Raw genomic sequence first — 16,189 nt, forward strand, 5'->3', positions numbered from 1 at the left:
TTAAGTCTCTCATGTGTCACTGGGGGCTTTTGTGGCAGGCAGGGACTCTGCCAAAGTGGAGGTCCCATATCGCCCCTCTATTTTGAAATGTCACTGGGGTCTTGCTGGAGACTTTGGGCTTCTTCTCATTAGCTCCTTATGAAGTTAAGAGCAGTGACAATAGCGGCCACGACAGCCGTCAGACCCAGAGTGATGCTCTTTCTGCTGTTGCTGTTCCTTCAGCTGCTACCCAGTGCTGCCTCTGGGATGCTGAAGGCAGAATGCCCGTTGAACCTGAGGAGGGACTATCCAGATGCGCTGAACTATTACAAGCCAGGAGACCACATCATAAGTGGGCTCATATCTACAGTGCAATCTATGCTGTCAACGTACAATTTTAGCATGCCCCCACAAAATGTGGTTATACGGTAAGCACTTGAAAAGCAATCAGAATAAGGCTGTTAAACTCAGCTATGATTTTGTCCAATGCCCCATCATTCCAGAAACATTTCCTTAACATGTTTGAATATTGCGTACTCCCTCTTTACAGGGCTCTAGTGCCCAAATGTATTGGCCATCTGTCATGGACACTTTAGTTTCAATTTCTGCACTTTAGGGGGATGGAGTCCTTTCCATCTCTACAATTTGATGATTTTTGTCTGTCTCTGCTTTGGTGGCAAGCAGCTGTTTGCCTTGTATCAAACACACTTATGGCAGATTCTGTGATGGCAATTTGCTTCATGCTTAGATCTGTGCGAAAGCTGTGGTGTCATTCTTTGAGTAAAATCCAGAGGCTGAAGATTAAGATATGATTTCAGTGAAAGGAGAATGACATGAGAATAATACATTGTTTTATGGTAGGACTGATGTCTCCTACTGGTATCTCCTGTCCCTGCAGATTGCTGTTCATGAGATAAATCAGGATCCTGGGATTTTGCCCAATGTCACCCTGGGCTATGACCTCTATGAGAACTATTTCAATTCAAGAATGACTTACGACACGATGATAGATCTGCTCTCTCCTGGCAGGGCAAATGTTCCAAACTACAATTGCGGAAGACAGAGCAAGCCCCTGGTTTTCATTGAAGGGCTTGATTCGGACACCTCTGCCCAAATTTCAAGTTCACTGGGAATTTACAAAATCCCCCAGGTATGAAAACAAAAGCATAGGCAGCCTGCAGGAAAGCACTGCTTTGTTGGAGAAAATGCCAGGAATCGTTCAGAGAAGTAAGGGCTGCCCTTTCCACCAGAGGAATCACACAGCCCCTTGTTCCAGTTAATAGTAGGCATGTGGTTAGGGAAGCTCTCCCACCCTTTGTGAAGGGTTTGTCCACCTGTGAGAAGAAAAGTCCCACAAGGAGAGTTCACCAGAGCACTCTTGTAAGAAGGGAAACAATCCTAGTGGTGCAGCAGTAAGATTGCTAGCACATTTGCAAAGCTAAGCAGGGCCCGGTATGGTTTCAAATTGGATGTGAGACCGTGCGTTGAGATTTCTGCACTGCATGGGGGTTGGACTAGATGACCCTCGGAGTCCCTTACAATTCTATGTTTCTATAAACAGAACACTCATGAGAACCACACTGCTTAGTAGCTTAGTGGGGAAGTACAAGGGGAAATGGAGCATGATAAAAATGCCACCTTTTAGGGGTCTGCCTGGCACCAATAATTTTGGAGTAGATCTGCTGAGAAGAGTTCTTCAGATCCATTAAGGTTATATCTTTACTTCTTCCAGCTGCATCTATCCCTTTCCTTTCCTTTCCTTTCCTTTCCTTTCCTTTCCTTTCCTCTCCTCTCCTCTTCTCTCCTCTCCTCTCCTCTCCTCTCCTCTCCTCCTTCCCTCCCTCCCTCCCTCCCTCCCTCCCTCCCTTCCTTCCTTTTTGATTTGGCAGAAGTAGAGGGATGGCACATTTACACTTTCCCCTTGCAAAATCACCTATCAGTGTTGCCATCCCTGCTTCAGAGCTGCTCCAAATACCCAGAAAAGTGTGGTGCTTTCTCACATTGCCAATGGAGCCCTTTTCCATCGTGAGCACCAATTGCTCAGTGAGATATCATCACAGTTCAAAATGGCATATATAAATGTAATGCACCAGGTAGCTTCTCCGCAGTGCTCAGGTGAGAAGCAGAAAGTGAAATGAGTCCACGTGGTAGGACCTTATCCTGAAGGCTGATAAATATAGGGCAGGAAAAGAAATCTATAGAACTGACCTCGCATGGAAGATGTGAAATATCTATTAAACAGCTGCTTAGGAGCACCCTATGCACACAGAGAAATGTGTAGGACATGACTCTTCCTGAACAGAATTCCCAGTTAATTGATAATATCAGCGCTTGCCCTGAAAGCAAAAGAAACCCTTCAATCTCTCCTTTCCTTACTAGTTACAGATAGGTAGCCGTGTTGGTCTGCCATAGTCAAAACAAAATAAAAAAATTCCTTCCAGTAGCACCTTAAAGACCAACTAAGTTAGTTCTAGGTATGAGCTTTCGTGTGCATGCACACTTCTTCAGATACCTTACTACGTAAGTTACATTTCCGTTAATCGTGCTCTTGGCAAAGCACAGTTCCCTTTCATCTACCGGGTGACCCCAAATGAAGAACCCCCAAGCCAAGGGATTGTTCGCCTACTTCTGCATTTCAGGTGGACGTGGATCGGGCTCATTGCTCCTGACACGGACAATGGAGAAAGGTTTCTGAGCACCTTGACCCCCGTTCTCATTAGGAGCAGTGTCTGTGTTGCCTTCTCACAAAAAATGTCACGAGAGGATTTCATTGTGCCCGATTTGCTTGACAAGATCCTGCACAAGATTTTGTTTTCCATGGACAGGAGAATCAATGTATTTCTATACTATGGGGAGTCTCTGTCTTTGGTAGATGTATTAACAACAATTCACGTGGTGGGTTCAACCCTGACTCCAATTACAGGGAAAATTTGGATCACAATAGCTTTGTCGTACTTCAACTCCAACCTATCTCCCACAATGCTTATGAACAAGCACGTCTATGGTTATTTATCATTATTTATCCAGACCAAAAAAAATCGAAGCATAACCTGCCAGTTATATATCATGGTAATCTCGATATGAATACAATCTGGGAAAATGGATATCATTGCTTATATTCAAAGCATGTGTTATCTGTGAAAGGCCAGGACCGATGCATTGCGAAGGAGAACCTGAAGAGCTACCCTCAAGATGTCCTGGAAAGAAGCCTTTTTCAAGACACTTACAGCATTTACAACACTGTTCATTCTCTGGCACGTGCCTTAAATGCTGCAGACTCGTCCAGAGCCAAGTGGATGTTGATGGTGGGCAGAAAGAGATCGGAAGGTGAAAGAATCCAGTCATCACAGGTATTCCTTTTTATTCTAGTGACGTGGCTGTATATGGTTCCGCTTGAACTGACAATCAGTTCCACTCTGCAACTGTTATTTTACTTATATAACAGGTCCAATCCTTGGGGTCTCCAAGAACAACATTTTTGTTCAACATCTTTATAATAAATAATAAATTTTTATTTATACCCCACCTGTTATGGGTTAAGGGGGCTGCTTGTGCGTAAATGGTTGAGCTCTCCACTCATGCAATCAGTTTCTAAACTCTCCCAGTCCGCGGAGCCATGGGTGCATGGCTACCTCAATCGCTGGCAGAATCCGTCAGTGGGCGTTTCCGGAATTTGCGCCAACATAAGAGTTCCTTAACGGAAACTCTCCTTCTGGATTCTCTGCGTGACAGTTTCCTACGCGGAGTAGGCGTCCCCAGCGGAGGTCCTGAAACCTCTCCGCTGTTCTCACTGGAAGTATCTTGGAGCCATCCCTCCGACTGAGTTTCTGTGGGAACTCTCTCTCTCCCCCTGCTGGTTCCTTCCTCAGCATCCGAGGCTCTCCTACCCTCCTTGAGCCCTTCCACCACCTGACTCTCCGATGGCAGTTCCCTGACACCACCCTTCCCAGTTCAGAAAACTGGGCTCAGGGCAGCTAACAACAGATTTAAAGCACAATTGATGCAACAAAAAACAGCTTAAAATACAGTATAAAACATGAATAACAATAAATTCCGAATTCAAAAATCAGTTTAGGGGGGAAATACATCCAATAATCATTAGATGATCACCAGGGCTAGCTGGCTAAATTAGTCCTATTTGGGCCAGCAGAGAGACCAGGGGAGAATTAGCTGTGGGATCCCAGAGAGGGTAATCTTCATAGAAAGGGGAGGGGGAGGGAAGGAAGGGGAATAAAAGATCAGGCTAAGTTCAAATTGAACTTTAGAAACGACTTGCATGAAGGAATTGAGGGGGTGCTCATCAAATTTGCTGGTGATACCAAACTTGGAGGGGTAGCTAATGCCACAGAAGTCAGATTGGGGAACTGGGGCCAAGCTAACAAAATGAATTTCTATAGGGACAAATGTAAGGTTCTGCACTTAGGCAGGAAGAACCAGATGAACAAATATAAGATTGGGGATACCGGGCTTACTAACAATAGAGGAATGCTTGAAGAAACTGGGTATGTTTAGCCTGGAAAAGAGGAGACTGAGAGGAGATATGAGAGCCATCTTCAAATATCTTTAGGGCTGTCACATGGAAAAAGGAACAAGCTCGTTTTTTCCTGTTCTGGAGGGTAGGACTCACACCAATGTCTACAAGTTTTAAGAAAAGAGATTCCTTATGTATAAGGCAACTTACTACCTTGGAGCCAGTCTCTGAGGTGGTTTCAGAATTAGAGGAGAACTGAGGCAAGAATTTACCTATTCTGAGGTCATATTGACTCCTCTGACTCCTCCTCGGCTGCAACATGTGAGCTTCTACTGGTCCCTATTTATCATAGAAACATAGCATCATAGAATTGTAGTGCTAGAAGGGACCCCTGGGAGTCATCTTCCTACATTCCCCTGTAATGCAGGAATCTCAACTAAAGCATCTATGACAGATGGCTATCGAACCATCTGGGAGAAATGTAAAGTATTGCACTTGGGCAAAAAAAATGAGAGGCACAAATACAAGATGGGTGACACCTGGCTTGAGAGCAGTACATGTGAAAAGGATCTAGGAGTCTTGGTTGACCACAAACTTGACATGAGCCAACAGTGTGACGCGGCAGCTAAAAAAGCCAATGCAATTCTGGGCTGCATCAATAGGAGTATTGCATCTAGATCAAGGGAAGTAATAGTGCCACTGTATTCTGCTCTGGTCAGACCTCACCTGGAGTACTGTGTCCAGTTCTGGGCACCACAGTTCAAGAAGGACACTGACAAACTGGAACGTGTCCAGAGGAGGGCAACCAAAATGGTCAAAGGCCTGGAAACGATGCCTTATGACGAACGGCTAAGGGAGCTGGGCATGTTTAGTCTGGAGAAGAGGAGGTTAAGGGGTGATATGATAGCCATGTTCAAATATATAAAAGGATGTCACATAGAGGAGGGAGAAAGGTTGTTTTCTGCTGCTCCAGAGAAGCGGACACGGAGCAATGGTTCCAAACTACAAGAAAGAAGATTCCACCTAAACATTAGGAAGAACTTCCTGACAGTAAGAGCTGTTTGACAGTGGAATTTGCTGCCAAGGAGTGTGGTGGAGTCTCCTTCTTTGGAGGTCTTTAAGCAGAGGCTTGACAACCATATGTCAGGAGTGCTCTGATGGTGTTTCCTGCTTGGCAGGGGGTTGGACTCGATGGCCCTTGTGGTCTCTTCCAGCTCTATGATTCTATGATTCTATGAACCTCTGTTTAAAAACATCCAAGGAAGGAGTGTCCACCACCTTCCAAAGGAGTCCTTTCCACTAGGCTCCACTGCTGGAAAGAGGGCCCCATTTTCCACGACCTCAAGTAAATTGGGGCCACTTAAAAAAAAAAAAACTTGTGTGGCCACTATGGTGCTGATAACATCAAGGTTGCAGGTTCAATCCCCGTAAGGGACAGCTGCATATACCTGTAATTAAGAGGCCTGGTTCCAGACGATCTTCAGGGTCTCTTCCAGCTCTATGATTCTATGACCCTAAGCCATGTGTAATAATAATAATAATAATAATAATAATAATAATAATAATAATAATAATAATATACTGGACCGAGGCCATTTAGGGTTTTAAAGGTCAGCACCAACAGCCATGAATCTTGGAGCATGACTCTATTTTAATCCTTTTTCTATCTACCCTCTGAAGGAGAGTCTCCACCTCCATCGTTCTGCCCGTACACTGAGGTCCAGCGCCAAGGACCTTCTGGCGGTTCCCTCGCTGCGAGAAGCCAAGTTACAGGGAACCAGGCAGAGGGCCTTCTTGGTAGTGGCACCTGCCCTGTGGAATGCCCTCCCACCAGATGTCAAAGAGAAAAATAACTACCAAACATTTAGAAGACATCTGAAGGCAGCCCTGTTTAGGGAAGCTTTTAATGTTTAATAGGTTATTGTATTTTAGTGTTTTCTTGGAAGCCGCCCAGAGTGTCTGGGGAAACCCAACCAGATGGGCGGGGTATAAATAAATAAATAAATAAATAAATAAATAAATAAATAAATAAATATTACCCTACCTCTTTCTCTCTCCCCCCCCCCTTTTTGTCTGGATCTGTGTTTTTAGCTACATTAACATTTTAGTTTGGATAAAGTGATATTTGATAATAATCTTTGTATCTCTCTTTAAAATTATAATAAAGTTTATTCAAACAAAAAAGAAAGAAAAGAACCAACTTCGATAAATGCCAGGATTTTCTCTGTCCATCTAGCTTCACCCTTTCCTGAGAAACGTCAGATTTTATAATGCTTCTGTGGATGGAGTTTATTTGGATGAGAATGGGCAACTGGCAGCTGACTTTGATATTGTGAACTTTGTGATTCTTCCCAATAACTCCCTTCATGAAGGGAAAGTTGGGCGTGTGGAGAAACGGGGGTCCCAAGGCGTACAAGTCACCATCGACCAGGATGCCATTGTGTGGCCTCCTTGGTTTAACAAGGTGGGTTGAGCCATTCAATTAATGTTATTCTTTTGATCATCTGATAAGTTCTAACAATACTTCTGGTATTGCTGTTTAGACCTCAAAAAAAGAGAGAGCTATCATTGCTTTGAAAATACTATTTGTCAGGAAAGGTTCTTCCATATTCACTCATTCTCTAAAAAGCATGGCAATTCCAAATCAGAGCTCCTCTGTTTTGAGCTACAAGTTAAATCATGGGCAGGCAGCCATTTTTTCTCCTAAGGGTCACATTCCCTCAGAGGGAAATGAAGAGCGAATCTCTCAGGGAGCTGCAGGCAGGGTTGAGGGTGGAATCGATATTGAAGGTGGGCAGAGCAAAACACGAAAGAATTCTGGATCAACAAATCTGGAATAAAATTTGCCTGACTTCATTTTTTTTACCATGGTTACATCAGAGTAGATTTCCCTATGCAGCTCTGTTCAGAAGTAAGCCCACTGGTTTTGATGGCAGCCCTGTACAGTGGTACCTCTGGTTACAAACTTAATTCGTTCCGGAGGTCTGCTCTTAACCTGAAACTGTTCTTAACTAGAGGCATGCTTTCGCTAATGGGGCCTCTAGCTGCAGCTGCGCCGCCGGCACACGATTTCCGTTCTCATCCTGGAGCAAAGTTCTCAACTCGAGGTAACTCTTCCAGGTTGGCAGAGTTTGTAACCTGAAGTGTTTGTAACCTGATGCTGTTGTAAGTAGAGGTTCTACTGTACAGGGAAGTTTTTAATGTTTAGTGTTTTATTATGTTTTTACATATGCTGGAAGCTGCCTATAGTGGCTGGGGCAACCCAGTCAGATGGACAGGGTACAAATAAAAAAATTATTATTATTAAATAAGTATACAATGGACCTATAAAGGCAATGCTAAAGAAGGAATCTGATCGTAAATTCTTTGACAGCTAATCTGCTTCAGTTTAGAACACAGGCTGGATTTCTTTCCTGATTACAAGCTGAATTTCGTTCCTGGAGAGAAACAGCGTCTCACGGATACCCCTTTGAAGGTCACCCTTGAGCTTTGCAAAAGTGTGGTTTCCATATCAGCAACATGAATTTTTCAGATATCTTCTAATACCTTAAGTTTTACTTAAGGTTCCTAACAGACTTGAAGGAAGTAACAAATACAGAGATGAGGCTGGGATCAAGGTTGAGAACAGCAAACTGAATGAACCAGTTTGTAGAGAAGTCATTAAACTGCATTTTTATACATATAATTAGCCAAAATCAAGGTCTGAACTGCTTATGATACCACAGTCCTGATGAAAATACCTCCCATAATCCCCTTACTTTCCCTTCCTATTACTTCCGGTGACTTTGCATAGATAGAAATAGCCCTCACTATTGATCCTTTGTCTATGAGTAGATGGTGCCTCATTCCAGATGTAGCAAGAACTGTCAGCCTGGGTATGTCAAGGTGATCCGGGAAGGAGAGCAGCTTTGCTGCTATGATTGTGCTCCCTGCAAGGAAGGGACAATCTCTACCCAAGAAGGTAAGTTTCTCCAGAGGAAAGGGCAGCCTTTAAGGAATGGGTAAATTATATTTAAATATTTTTGGATGAATTAGCCCTTTTTGGAGTTCAAAGAAATGGCCTTATGGGTGGACTGGTGGGTGTTTAAGGATCCAGAAATCCCAGCCCCCATAATGTAATTTCTTTGTATCATCTCCATTACCACTACCCCAAGTGTGACTGCTTGCCATTTTGATGTATCCACTAACCCTTTGCAATTCAATTAACACATTAATCTGCCTTAATATTGGAACAGGCTATTAGTCTATTTTTCAAATGTAGTTCAAATTTTCAGAACAAAACATGTCTTTTGTGGAACGTAACAGAGTAATTGCGCACATATGAATGATGCTGAAGTCATTGTTCTTCTTTTCAGATGCAAAACATTGCACCAAATGTCCAGAAGACCAGCATCCAAACAAGAATCAAGATAAATGTGTTCCTAAAATTATCAACTTCCTGGCCTATGAAAAACCCTTGGGAATCATCCTGACTTCCTCTGCCCTATTCTTGTGCTTAACCACCATCTTTGTGTTAGGAGTTTTCATTAAATACAAGGAAACTCCCATAGTCAAAGCCAACAACCGGGACCTCTCCTACATCCTCCTTGTCTCTCTCCTTCTCTCCTATTTAACCTCCTTCCTCTTCATCGGCAGGCCAAGGAAAGAGACCTGCCTCTTTCAACAAATGGCCTTCAGCATCATCTTCTCTGTTGCCATCTCTTCAGTCTTGGCAAAAACCATCACTGTGGTGCTGGCCTTCCTGGCCACAAAGCCAGGGAACAGGGTGAGGAAATGGCTGGGGAAGAGTTTGGCCAACTCTATCGTCATTTCCTGTTCCAGTGTCCAAGTTCTCATCAGCACTATCTGGCTGGGATTCTTTCCCCCATTCCCAGATTCCGACATGAACTCTCAGCCTGGAGAGATCATCTTGCAATGCAATGAAGGGTCTGTTACCATGTTTTATACTGCCCTTGGCTATATGGGTTTCCTGGCTGCCATCTGCTTCACGGTGGCTTTCCTGGCCAGGAAACTTCCTGGGGCCTTCAATGAAGCCAAGCTGATCACCTTCAGCATGCTGGTCTTCTGCAATGTTTGGGTGTCCTTTGTTCCCACCTACCTGAGCACAAAGGGGAAATACATGGTAGCCGTGCAGGTCTTCTCTATGTTGGCCTCCAGTGCTGGGCTCCTGGGCTGCATCTTCGTTCCTAAGTGCTACATTATTATACTCAGGCCTAACTTGAATAGAAAAGATAATCTGACAACAAAACTAAAGATGGCATCTGATTCTTAGTAGATTTCCCCCCCATCTTACACAGTTCAGCAAAGAAGTAATAAAAAAAGCTATTTCACTTGTGAGTTATTATTAAAGGTAAAGGTACCCCTGCCCGTACGGGCCAGTCTTGCCAGACTCTAGGGTTGTGCGCCCATATCACTCAAGAGGCCGGGAGCCAGCGCTGTCCGCAGACACTTCCGGGTCACGTGGCCAGCGTGACAAGCTGCATCTGGCGAGCCAGCGCAGCACACGGAACGCCGTTTACCTTCCCGCTGGAAGCGGTCCCTATTTATCTACTTGCACCCGAAGGTGCTTTCGAACTGCTAGGTTGGCAGGCGCTGGGACCGAACGACGGGAGCGCACCCCGCCGCGGGGATGAGCTGCTATTTTAAATATTTTCTCTTCCCTTTACTAATGTTCAGCAAAGAAGTAATAAAAAAGCTATTTCACTTGTGAGTGATTATTATGAGCTGCTATTTTAAATATTTTCTCTTCCCTTTACTAATGTCCCAAAGGCTATAGGTTATGGCCAATGAAGATGAGGCTATAGTGACCATGGAAAGCCCACAGGTTCTATTAATTTAATATTTTGTAGGTATCAAATGTGCAAAAAACTGTGTGGTATGTTGCAGATCTCTCGCTTGCCTAAGCAGACATTCATAGTTGGCCTCTGATAAAGAAGTAAAATGCAAAAATGCAATTCTTTCCAGAAATCAGGGTGTAAAATTGGTGTAAAAAGGGGTGGCCAACTCCCAAGAGACTGCAATCTATTTACAAAATTAAAAACTGACAGTGATCTACCCCTGTTTTGGGGGGTTCAGGTCAAAGTTGTTGACCTTTTTTAGGGAGGAGGAAAGTACCGTTTTTAAGGGTTTTGGGGGAGAAAGAGGAACGGCCCCTCACCAACAAATCACTGGCAAAACTAAAAGCCTCACTGCATATCCGTAGAGGGTGGGCCGAGGGGGCGGGGACGGATTCCATTTTAGCAACGCTAAGGAAAGGGACCCAGCGATCGAATGCAATCTACCAAAAGCTCCCGGGGATCTACCAGTAGATCGCAATCGACCTGTTGGACATCCCTGGTGTTAAGGAAAGCAGTGTACTGTGTGATACAGGTTTATCACAAAGGGGAAAATGCACCTCTGCTACATGGCCCCTATTGGAAAACCAATGGTATCTGTGAGAGACATGTTTTATGACTTTGCATGTCAACAGTTGTGGCGTTCGTACGGAGCCCCCGGTCATCTCACGGACTATTGACCTGTACACCACTAATCCGCTGCCACCAACAAGGTCCTCCCCACTAAATCACTTAGTCTCAGTCAGGTTCTTAAGTTAACAAAGAAGAGTGTAGTTTATTGCAAACACAAATATTGGGCCATTATGAAGAGATTTAGTGGTTCTTAGTTGATCGGTGATGTGGTAGTGCTATATTGTATTATTTATGCAAATTGATTTTCTCTGGAGTTAAAGCTCTGACTGGGACAAACCTTCTTATGCTGAGCTCGTATTTTGCACAATTTGTATACGGTGTTTGTTTGATAATGTGTGGTTTACTATGCCTAATAAAGGATTCACCTTTTAAAGCAAACACAAATACACTTTAACTGCATTCAAAACGTTGTTACGCATTACCTTCTTAGTCTTACTTTATCTTGTCTCTAACTCTTCTACCTCCCCTCACTAAAGAACCAACTGCACTAACTGTCTCTCTGTTTCCAACTGTCTGCCAACTGCTTTCCCAACTAATTCAACCTTGGGCTAAGCCCTTTTATAAACACGTAGGCTCTGCCTCTGGCTTTTCTATTGGTCTACCTATTAACCCTTTCTCTCCCCCTGTACAGACATTTCCAAAAGAACGGGAAAACGCCACAACAGTCTATTGGTATTTAGGTGAAGCAAGGGAGAAGGGCTACCCCTATGCTATCCATATAATCAAGTTATCAGTAACCAATATATTCAATATATATATATCCAAATATGCTTACACGAATCAAGGATTACAGTACAAAAATCCATTTTGAATCAAAAGGGAAGCTGTGCCTTAGCTAACTGCAAACTGCTTGAAACAGCAAAGTTAGGAGCCGACCTTTCCACTAAACATCTGTGCACCCCGGACAAGGGAAGGACATGAATCAGAGATGCTGGTACAAATTCCCCTCAGATACAGGCTAAATTAATCCACAGAACAGGAAGAGCAAAACCACAAAATGTCCAAGCTCCGGTCCTGTCATAACTAGGGGAAAGGTTAGACAAAGCGTCACTGCTAGCATCGGAAAGCGGAACTAGAACCCGGTGCTGACCGAGGCTTGACCAGGGTTCGGGCAGCGTGACAACCGCTTGCTGATTGGCTAATCTCGCTGACAATATTGTGAGTCCCTCATGGTTGTCTCATGATCTATGATTTGCTGTGATTTACTCAGGTATAAAGACCTCTGGATTTCTGTCTATCGGGGTCCCAGTTCTTTGGAAGATATTCCAACTGGGTCCTTATTGCCTGGCAATAAACCTCACCTTCTTATTCTCCAATTGCTGCCTCTGGCTGATCCTTATTTTAAACTCACCACGAGTACACCTTTGCAACATAGGTACCAAGTCATTGTTTTGTGTAAGCGTTTGCTGATGCCCCCCCCAAAAAAAATTCAAGGAGGGGACCAGAACACCCCCCAAAATCCACAGCGGATGTGTGAACATGCCATGAGACATGCTCACCTTATCTGAGCATCGCATGTGGCATTCGGGTGACACGTCAGCAGGTTGGACGACATGTGCTCACAGCGAGAGCAGATTCTGCAACATAAGCTTGATCCTTGTGTATGTTGTGCGGCGTCACCCCCCTTAATTGTGGTGGCAAGGTAGTGCTCTTGAGACCGAGGGAGGCAGGCGGGCGGGTGGGTCAATTAGCGACACAAAGCTTCATAAATAGCTTTGCAAGAAGCCAAGTTACAGGGGAAAAGGCAGAGGGCCTTCTCGGTAGTGGCACCCACCCTTTGGAACACCCTCCCACCAGATGTAAAAGATAATAATAAATAATAATAATAAATTTTATTTATATCCCGCCCTCCCCAGCCGAAGCCGGGCTCAGGGCGGCTAACAACACCAAAATAGTGCGACATTATAAAAACATTATAAAAATTAATTAAAATCAAGATTGATGGCAGCCATAAAGTTTTGTAAAGGTTGCCAAAGGAGGGAGTCAGGCTGCGCCCTAACCAAAGGCCTGGCGGAACAGCTCTGTCTTGCAGGCCCTACGGAAAGATGTCAAGTCCTGCAGGGCCCTTGTCTCCTGTGACAGAGCATTCCACCAGGTTGGAGCCGCAGCCGAAAAGGCCCTGGCTCTAGTTGAGGCCAGCCTAACCTCTCTGTGGCCTGGGACATTCAAGGTGTTTTTGTTTGAAGACCGTAAGTTCCTCTGTGGGGCATACCAGGAGAGGCGGTCCCGTAGGTACGAGGGCCCTAGGCCGTATAGGGCTTTGAAGGTTAAAACCAGCACCTTAAACCTGATCCTGTACTCCACCGGGAGCCAGTGCAACTGGTATAGCACCGGATGAATGTGATCTCTAAGCGAAGACCCCGTAAGGAGTCTCGCTGCAGCATTCTGCACCCGCTGGAGTTTTTGGGTCAGTCTCAAGGGCAGCCCCACATAGAGCGAGTTACAATAATCCAGTCTGGAGGTGACCGTCGCGTGGATCACAGTAGCTAGGTCAGGGCGAGAGAGGTAAGGAGCCAACTGCTTAGCTTGGCGGAGATGAAAAAATGCCGCCTTTGTAATAGCTGCAATCTGCGCCTCCATGGAGAGGGAGGTATCGAAGATTACACCCAAACTCTTAACGGACGGTGCTGGCACTAATTGCACCCCCGCAAGAGATGGGAGTTGCCCCCTCATTCCCATATCATCCCGTCCCAGCCAGAGGACCTCTGTCTTCGAAGGATTTAACTTCAACCGGCTCCCACGTAACCATCCAGCCACAGCTTCCAAGCATCTGATCAGTGTGTCTGGGGCCGAGTCAGGATGGCCATCCATCAACAGATAGAGTTGGGTGTCATCAGCATACTGATGGCAGCCCAGCCCAAAACTCCGGACAAGCTGGGCGAGGGGGCACATAAAGATGTTAAAAAGCATCGGGGAGAGAATCGCACCCTGAGGCACTCCACACACCAAGGAGTGGCGCGATGACAATTCCCCCCCAAGCGCCACCCTCTGTCCCCGACCAGAGAGAAACGAGCGCAGCCATTGAAGGACTGTGCCCTGGATCCCCACGTCGGCAAGGCGGTGGTCCAGAAGTTCGTGATCGACCATGTCAAAAGCTGCTGACAAATCTAGAAGAATCAGCAGCCCCGACCCGCCTCGATCCAGCTGTCTACGAAGATCATCTGTTAGGGCAACCAGAGCCGTCTCGGTCCCATGACCAGCGCGGAAGCCGGACTGGAATGGATCCAGAGCCGATGTTTCATCCAGAAACCCACCAAGCTGTTCAGCAACCGCTCTCTCAATCACCTTACCCAGGAACGGAAGATTCGAAACCGGGCGGTAATTGGATAGATCTAAAGGATCTAATGATGTTTTCTTTAAGAGCGGGCGCACCACTGCCTCCTTCAGTTCCCCTGGGAATGTCCCCGTGCCAAGGGACAAATTGATGATATCCCCCAGGAGGGCCCGCACCTCGTCTGGACACGCTCTAATCAGCCAAGACGGGCACGGGTCAAGAGGACAGGTGGTGGGCTTTCCAGCTCGGAGGAGTCTGTCCACATCGGCTGGGGATATCCGGTCGAAGTGGTCCAATACTGGACCCGAGGACAGTCGAGGGGCCTCCAGTTCCTTTATTGTATCCAAATTGGCAGGGAGGTCATGGCGGAGCGACAAGACCTTCTCCGCAAAAAAGCTCGCAAATGCCTCACAGCTGTGTGTCAAATTGTTATTTAAATTTGGCTGTCCTTCGAGGGACGTTAAAGACCGAATTATACTAAATAATTGCGCCGGGCGAGAGCTAGCGGATGCAATGGAGGCCGAGAAGTAGGACTTCTTAGCGGCCTTCACTGCCATCTCATAGGTTTTCATAAAAACTCTATAGGATGTTCTTGAAGCTCCGTCACGGGCACCCCGCCATACTCGCTCTAGCCGTCTGAGGTCCCGCTTCATTTTCCGGAGCTCCTCGGTAAACCAGGGAGCCCGGTTTCTGCGGGGTCGCAGAGGGCGCTTAGGTGCGATCTCATTGATGGCTGCCAGGAGCTGGGTATTCCAGCCCTCAACAAGCTCAGTCAATGAGTCGCCAGGGGGAGCAAGGTCCCGCAAGGCTTGACGGAATCTATCAGGGTCCATCAGCCTCCGCGGGCGAGCCCAAATCGGCTCGCCACCCAAGCAGGGTGGGGGTGGAACGTCAATCCTGGCTTTCAGAGCGTAGTGATCAGACCATGGCACCTTCATCGAAGGAAACATGATCACATCTATACCGACGCCAAAGATCAAATCCAGCGTGTGGCCTGCTTGATGTGTGGGGCCCGAAACAAACTGGGAGAGCCCTAGTGTCGCCATGGAAGACACCAGGTCCAGAGCCTGTGAGGAGGGAGTGGCATCAGCATGGATGTTGAAGTCCCCCAATACCAATAGGTTAGGGAACTCCAAGGCCCAGCCGGCCACCGCCTCCAGCAGGCCTGACAGGGTGGCTGCTGGTGCGCTAGGTAGCCGGTACACCAGCCAGACAGCCAAGCTCACCTCGGAGCCCCACACTAGGCCAACACATTCAATGCCGGGGATCGATGGCGATGGTAGAGCCCTGAAAGAACAATCTTCCCGGATTAATAATGCCACCCCTCCCCCCCCGGCCCACAGTCCGCAACTGGTGGAGGACGGAGAAACCCGGGGGCGCCATCTCTCATAAAGTGACAGTATCCCCTTCGCGCACCCAGGTCTCCGTCACACAAGTCGGGTCGACCCCCTGCGAGAACAACTTCCAGACTTTTAGAAGCAGGCAGCCATGTTTAGGGAAGCTTTTAATGTTTAACAGACCACTGTATTTTAATATTTTGTTGGAAGCTGCCCAGAGTGGCAGGGAAAAGCCAGCCAGATGGGTGGGGTATAAAATTATTATTATTATTATTATTATTATTATTATTATTATTATTATTATTATTATTATTATCTTCAACAGTGATTAAAAGATCCAGAAAGCACTGTCATAATTCCACTTTGAGAAAGTAGATATTTCCCCCTTTTATATTAAATCTAAGGCAAAAATACACCTTCTCCTACCATCATTTTTCAGAAAAATCCTGCAGAATCAGCCCCAAGGCTCATCTGTTCCAGCATTCTCAAGGCGGCCAACCAGATGCACATGGAAAACTGAGAAGCACAAGAACTCTTCCCCTACTTGAGATTCTCAGTTACTGGTACCCACAGGCACAGTGCCTGTGACAGTGAATGGAGAACATAGCCATTGTGACTGGTAGCCGCTGAGAGCCTAATCATCCCCCAATTTATCTGCCAT

At 46.0% G+C, this 16,189-nt stretch overlaps 1 protein-coding gene across 1 annotated transcript; it reads left to right on the plus strand.

The window, feature by feature from the left end:
• Nucleotides 1-2,063: 2,063 nt before the first annotated feature.
• Nucleotides 2,064-9,722, plus strand: LOC144326826 (vomeronasal type-2 receptor 26-like). Its single transcript, XM_077923667.1, has 5 exons — nt 2,064-2,094; nt 3,256-3,329; nt 6,687-6,914; nt 8,285-8,411; nt 8,806-9,722. The coding sequence occupies exons 1-5, from the start codon at nt 2,064-2,066 to the stop codon at nt 9,720-9,722; spliced, it is 1,377 nt and encodes a 458-aa protein (XP_077779793.1).
• Nucleotides 9,723-16,189: the final 6,467 nt, after the last annotated feature.

The sequence above is a fragment of the Podarcis muralis genome, chromosome 2 (assembly GCF_964188315.1).
Source record: "Podarcis muralis chromosome 2, rPodMur119.hap1.1, whole genome shotgun sequence".
Classification (NCBI taxonomy): domain Eukaryota; kingdom Metazoa; phylum Chordata; class Lepidosauria; order Squamata; family Lacertidae; genus Podarcis; species Podarcis muralis.

Bases quoted from the DNA above. Each gene is read 5' to 3' on its own strand.
- LOC144326826 (XM_077923667.1), top strand. From the start codon at position 2,064: ATGCACCAGGTAGCTTCTCCGCAGTGCTCAG. The intron at 3,330-6,686 runs GTATTCCTTTTT...CTGTCCATCTAG, and splicing joins AAAGAATCCAGTCATCACAG to CTTCACCCTTTCCTGAGAAA. The intron at 8,412-8,805 runs GTAAGTTTCTCC...TCTTCTTTTCAG, and splicing joins GACAATCTCTACCCAAGAAG to ATGCAAAACATTGCACCAAA.